A 6,608-nucleotide genomic window follows, 5' to 3' on the forward strand; every position below is an offset into this window, starting at 1 on the left:
CCTAGAAATTTGAAGTGGTCACTTTGAATGGGAATTTGGCCACTTCCCCACTACTAGTTTTGGTTAATAAAGTTACTTTCTTACTACCAGACCTCATGCTTGTTATCTGAATTTGCAAGCAGCAAGCAGCCAGACCTGAGTTCAGTTACAGTGCAAGATGACTAAGGCAATCCCCAAAACCAAATAGTAACTCCCCCTCTCCAGTCTCAGACACAGCTTTAAGATCACAGCATTTATTCATCCATTTAACATATATTTAGTGAGTGCCTCTGTGCTAGGCATTGTTCTAGGTCTGGTGATCATTTAATCAATAAAAGACAAACACCGGCTCCCTGATGCTTACAATCTGAAAGACAGACAATAAAGAAAAACATAATAGCAGTAGTGGGTTACATGGATGTGTTCCAGTAACAAAAACATCTTAAAATAAAACAACAGACTTTATATGTTCTCTCTTTCCCTGGGTTGACTGGGCTCAGCCAGACAGCTATTCTGCTCCATGTGACATGGGCAAAAGCTGCCATCATCTGGAGCCCGAGGGGCCCAGAACATTCAAGGGGCTTACTGGGGCTATTAACTCGGTGGTCGAGGTTCTCCTCCACCTGCTGCTTCACGTGGCTAGGCTGCTCCCGGCTCCATACCTGGGCTTCAGAGAGGGTGTTTGAAGATGCCAAGTCAGAACCACAAGGGATCTTATGTAAGAGCCTCAGAAGTCAGGCAGTGTCATGATCCCCATGTTCTAGTCACCAAAACCAGTCTCAGATCCAAGAGTCAGGGAGTAGGGGGATTAGGCTCAGGTCTTGATAGAGGATGGCAAGGTCACATTGCTAAAGAGCGTGTGGGATCGAAGATATTGGGGAAGCCATCTTTGGAAAAAGACATTTTCATACTTAGAAAGAGATAGGAGATAAGAAAAATAATAATACAAAGTAGAGAATCAATGCAAAGTCATACAGGTGGCATTTTTAAATAGGATGGTCAGGGCCGGGCACAGTGGCTCACGCCTGTAATCCCAGCACTTTGGGAGGCCGAGGCGGGCAGATCCCGTGAGGTCAGGAGTTCAAGACCAGCCTGGCCAAGATGGCAAAAGCCCATCTCTACTAAAAATACAAAAATTGGGCCAGTTGCGGTGGCACATACCTGTAATCCTAGCACTTTGGGAGGCCAAGGCAGGTGGATCACGAGGTCAGGAGTTAGAGATCAGCTTGATCAATATGGTGAAACCCCATCTCTTCTAAAAATACAAAAATTAGCTGGGAGTGGTGGTGCACACCTGTAATCCCAGCTACTCAGGAGGCTGAGGCAGGAGAATCGCTTGAACCTGGGAGGCGGAGGTTGCAGTGAGCCGAGATCGCACCACTGCACCCCAGCCTGGGTGACAGAGTGAGACCCTGTCTCAAAAAATAAATAAATAAATAAATAAATATAAGTAGGATGATCAGGATGGGCCTCTTGGAGGGGCCATGTGAGCAGACTTGAGGAGGAGAGAAACAGCCATGCAGATATTTGAAGGAAGAACCTTCCAGTATCCGGCTCTAAGCATACCCAGGACTCTGCTCTGGGGCAGACCCTAGAGCTACAGTGGAAATGGAGGTGGCCACACTCACAGAGACTGTGGCAGAGAGTGATGGGGATTTGGGTCTCCCCTTCCTGCTATGGCTGTTAGAAGTGCTGGAGTTGGGGAGGGAAAGGCACTGGCATGTGGAAGAAGACTAGGAGAGGAGGGGAGGCTGAAGTGTGTCCCACCCTCACTCCACCTCTCTGCTCTCTCTGTCCTGCACCCGGTGCCTCCCCAACTTCCCCAGAGTTGTGGTCCCTGACAAGGAGGACTCTGAGGGCAACCACACCTTGCCACGTAGAGCACCTGGCTTCTCACTTGCCAACCTCACTCTGACCTGGCTGCAGGAAGGGAAGGAGCCAACTCTGGACTCAAGACTCAAGGGGACCAGACCCAGGGAGATGAGACATATCAGGGCTGGGCAGCTGTGGGGGACCCTCCCAGAGAAGGCCTGAGATACATTTGCCTGCAGGTGCCCCTGGGCCTGGAGAAGCCCCTCAGTGTGACTAGGTGAGGTGTTGTCAGAGGACCAGGGGCTGAGGCTGGGGCGTCCCATCCAGATCCTGCCCCCTTCTCTGCCCCAGCACCCAAGGCCCCTTCCTCCCTCCTCTATGGAGATGCTGGGGATGTCCTCATTCTCCCTCTGAGCACTCACATCTCACTCCTCATCTGTCTCTCTAAACTCCTTCCTTCCTGCTGCAGCTTCTGCCCCAGCCCCAGGCTCTGGCCTCTCTCTCCCCAGTTCCACCCTCCAGGGGGTGATGGTTCACTTCCCTCTGAGGAGCCAGCACTAGGTGAGAGGTTAGGAGAAGGAAAATCTCATGGGCCATGGGTTGGGAGGGAGACAGGGCACTGAAATGGAAGGGTAGGGAGACAGAAAAGGCAGGTGTCTCCAAATCACCATTTTTCTGTCATGGTCCAAGGGTGCCGTCCTCCCAGGCCCAGGGATGTGGAAAGAACAGCAGGAATTGGGAAATACTCCACAGGAAAGAACAGTGTGACTCCTCCCTCCACCGGCTTCTTCCTCTTGCCTATTCTGGTCAGTTCTGTAAGTGAATCATGTTACCAAAATGTGAAATGTTTATTTTAGGAAAGTCTCCAAATATTAGGGAATAAAATTACTAGTGTCTAAGCCCTGCATACTGAAAAACAGAAGCTTTAAGAAATAAAGACCTGCATGGAGAATTGGTCATCAAGTTGGGGATGTCAAAGTCTGAGCTGAATCAGCTCTTTTTCTCTTTCCTTTTTTTTTTTTTTTTTTGAGACACAGTCTTGCTCTGTCGCCCAGGCTGGAGTGTGGTGGTGTGATCTCGGCTCACTGCAACCTCCGCCTCCCCCACTCAAGCAATTCCCCTGTCTCAGGCTCCCAAGTAGCTGGGATTACAGGCATGTGCCACCACACCCAGCTAATTTTTGTAGTTTTCAGCAGAGACAAGGTTTCGCCATGTTGGCCAGGCTGGTCTCAAACTCCTGACCTCAGGTGATCCGCCTGCCTCAGCCTCCCAAAGTTCTGGGATTACAGGCATAAACCACCATGCCCAGCTGAATCAGCTCTAAAGTGTCGCTGAAGTGAGAGCCATTTATGTGCCTGTGTGAGCTCAGGCAGGTCTTGAGACCTCTGTGTCCTCCTTAGAAGAGTGAAGTGAGCACCCAGTGCCTAGACCTTGGTCGTGATAAGTCATTCTCTGATAAAAGGATTCAGGGCTCCTTAGAAAAACAGCTGATTCTAGGGCTCGCATAGGAAAAATATAAGATGAGCCTGGAACATCTTGTAATGCCAGAAAGTAACCCCCACCCATCTCCCAACCCTCACCACTGAAAAATAAGGGCATGTCAGAGGGACACAGGAGTCAACCTGAAAGAGCTCCCTATGGACAAAGCTGGAATAATCTGAGCAACAAAGTTACAACAGTATTGGATTATAACCCAAAATATAAATAAATATTCATTCCACACTGATTTATTTAATCAAAAATAATTAAATAAATGAATAGGGAAGAAGGGGCAAATCTTCCTTACAGAAGAATTTCAAAACATATATTACGAGAATCTCTGTTCCAGGAGATTGGAGTTTTATTTCTCTCACCTTGAATATGGGCTGTACTTGCCGACTTGCTTCCAAAGACTAGAGTACGAAAAAGGAAAAATAATAACTTTACAGTGGAGAAATGTAGCAGACACTAACTTAACCAAGCAATCAGAGTCATGTTAACATCTTGCCCCCCAGAAGTGATGTGATGAGGACACTCCCCTCTATGGTATTCTTCCCTTAAGCCCATAACCCCAATCTAATCATAAAGAAGCATCAGACAAACCCAAAGTGAGGGACATTCTACAAATTATCTGTCCAGTATTCTTCAAAACTTTCAAGGTCATGAAAACAGGTAAAGACTGAGAAACTCATGATCAGAAAGACTAGGGAGACCCAAAAGCTAAATGCATTAATGGGCCCTGGAAAAACTGGTGAAATCCAAATAAAGACTACAGTTTAGCGAATAGTATTATAGCAATGTTAATTTCTTAGTTTCTTAGTCTTGACGGAATTTTGTTAGATGTTAACGTTAAGGAAAGCTGGGGTTTATGGAAACTCTGTGTCCTAGCTTTGTAACTCTTTAAATCTATTATTGTTATTGTTATTGTTTTTGTTTGTTTGTTTTGTTTTTGTTTTTTTTGAGATGGAGTCTCGCTCTGTCACCCAGGCTGGAGTGCAATGGCGCAATCTCAGCTCACTGCAACCTCCACCTCCTGGGTTCAAGTAATTGTCCTGCCTCAGCCTCCCCAGTAGCTGGGGTTCCAGGCACCCATCACCACGCTCGGCTAGTTTTTGTATTTTTAGTAGAGATGGGGTTTCGCCATGTTGACCAGGGTGGTCTCGAACTCCAGACCTCAGGTGATCTGCCCGCCTCGGCCTCCCAAAGTTAAATCTATTATTATTCATAACAAATTTAATTAAAAGTGAAATGAAGCTAGGCACAGTAGCTCATGCCTGTAATCCCAGCCCTTTGGGAAGCCAATTTAAGCCCAGGAGTTTGAGAGAAGCCTGGGCAACATAGTGAGACCTTGTCTTATAAAAAAAGTTAATATAAAAAAGAAATGAATAGACATATATTAAATAAATTAAATCGATAATTAACAACATTCAGAAACAGAAAACATCAGCCCCAAATGGGTTTACTGATAAATTCTACCAAACATTTAAGGAAAAATATTATACCAATTTTCTATAATCTCTTCCAGAAGACATACTTTCTTTTGTTGTTGTTGTTATTCAGTTTTAATTTCATGATTATAAACTTAACGCTGCAACCCAGCTAGGCATGGAAGGGAACAAGGAAAACATGAAACCCAAAGGGAACTGCAGTGAGAGCACAAAGATTCTAGGATACTGCGAGCAGATGGATGGAGGGTGCTCTCCTGAGCTACAGAAGCAATGGTCTAGTGGTTAAGATAAAACACAAGTCAGGCCAGGCGCAGTGGCTCACGCCTGTAATTCCAGCACTTTGGGAGGCTGACGCAGGTGAGATCACCTGAGGTCAGGAGTTCGAGACCAGCCTGACCAACACGGAGAAACCCTGTCTCCACTAAAAATACAGAATTAGCCGGGTGTGGTGGTGCATGCCTGTAATCTCAGCTACTCGGGAGGCTGAGGCAGGAGAATTGCCTGAACTCAGGAAGCAGGGGTTGCAGTGAGCCGAGATGGCGCCATTGCACTCCAGCCTGGCAACAAGAGCGAAACTCAGTACCAAAAAAAAAAACAAACACAAGTCAAACCTAGTTGAGTTGTCTACAGTCAGCGATGGTGATCTTCTTGATGGTCTTGCCATTCCCAGACCCAAAGTGCTGCATGGCCTCCACAATATTCATGCCATCTTTCACCTTGCCAAAGACCATGTGCTTGCCATCCAACCACTCAGTCTTGGCAGTGCAGATGAAAAACTGGGAATTGCCCGGACTTGGTGGTTCATGCCGTAATCCCAGCACTTTGGGAGGCTGAGGCGGGCAGATCACCTGAGGTCAGGAGTTCGAGACCAGCCTGACCAACATGGTGAAACCCCGTCTCTACTAAAAATACAAATATTAGCCAGGCATGGTGGTGCATGCCTGTAATCCCAGCTACTCAGGAGGCTGAGGCAGGAGAATTGCTTGAACCCAGGAGGTGGAAGTTGCAGTGAGCCAAGATCGCACCACTGCACTCCAGCCTGGGCGACAGAGTAAGACTCCATCTCAAAAAAAAAGAAAAACTGGGAATCATTTGTTTTGGGTCCAGCATTTGCCATGGACAAGATGCCAGGACCTGTATGCTTTAAGATGAAGTTCTCGTCATCAAATTTCTCCCCGTAGATGGACTTGCCACCAGTGCCATTATGGCGTGTGAAGTCACCACCCTGACACATAAACCCTGGAATAATTCTATGAAAGGAGGAACCTTTATAACCAAATCCTTTCTCTCCAGTGCTCAGAGCACGAAAGTTTTCTGCTGTCTTTGGAAACTTGCCTGCAAACAGCTTGAAGGAGATGCAGCCCAAGGGCTCGCCATTGACAGCGATGTCGAAGGACACAATGGGGTTGACCATGGCTGATAGTATGGGGCTCCTGATGGTGGCGTCTACAAAGCCAAGACAGACACTTTCTATCTCATTTCATGAGGCCGGGATTCCATGAGGGAATACTTTCTAACTAATTCCATGAGGCCAGCATTAGCCAAATACCAAAATCAGATGAAGACTTTACAAAAAAAGAAAACCACAGACCAATATCTCCCATGAACATAGATGCAAAAATCCTCAGCAAAATGCTAGCAAATCAAATCCACAATGTATGAAAAGAACAATACACCATGACTAAGTGAGATTTATCCCAGGTATGCAAAGCCACTTCAACATTTGAAAATCAGTTAATGTAATCCATTACATCAACTGGCTAAAGAAGAAAATCACATGATCATATCAATAGAGGCAGAAAAAGGAATTGACAACATCCAACACCCATTCATGATGATTAAAAAAAATCTCTTAGCAAGCTAGGAATAGAGAAGACCTTACTCAACTTG

General features: G+C 46.3%; 1 protein-coding gene across 1 annotated transcript; it reads right to left on the reverse strand.

Annotated features, from left to right (window-relative positions):
* Positions 1 to 5,329: 5,329 nt before the first annotated feature.
* Positions 5,330 to 6,132, reverse strand: LOC100439093 (peptidyl-prolyl cis-trans isomerase A-like). The gene is made up of 2 exons (XM_024248231.2): positions 5,801 to 6,132; positions 5,330 to 5,510 (listed from the first exon to the last, which is right to left on the reverse strand). The coding sequence occupies exons 1-2, from the start codon at positions 6,130 to 6,132 to the stop codon at positions 5,330 to 5,332; spliced, it is 513 nt and encodes a 170-aa protein (XP_024103999.2).
* Between the last annotated feature and the right edge of the window lie 476 nt (positions 6,133 to 6,608).

This window comes from Pongo abelii, chromosome 5 (genome assembly GCF_028885655.2).
Source record: "Pongo abelii isolate AG06213 chromosome 5, NHGRI_mPonAbe1-v2.0_pri, whole genome shotgun sequence".
NCBI lineage: Eukaryota > Metazoa > Chordata > Mammalia > Primates > Hominidae > Pongo > Pongo abelii.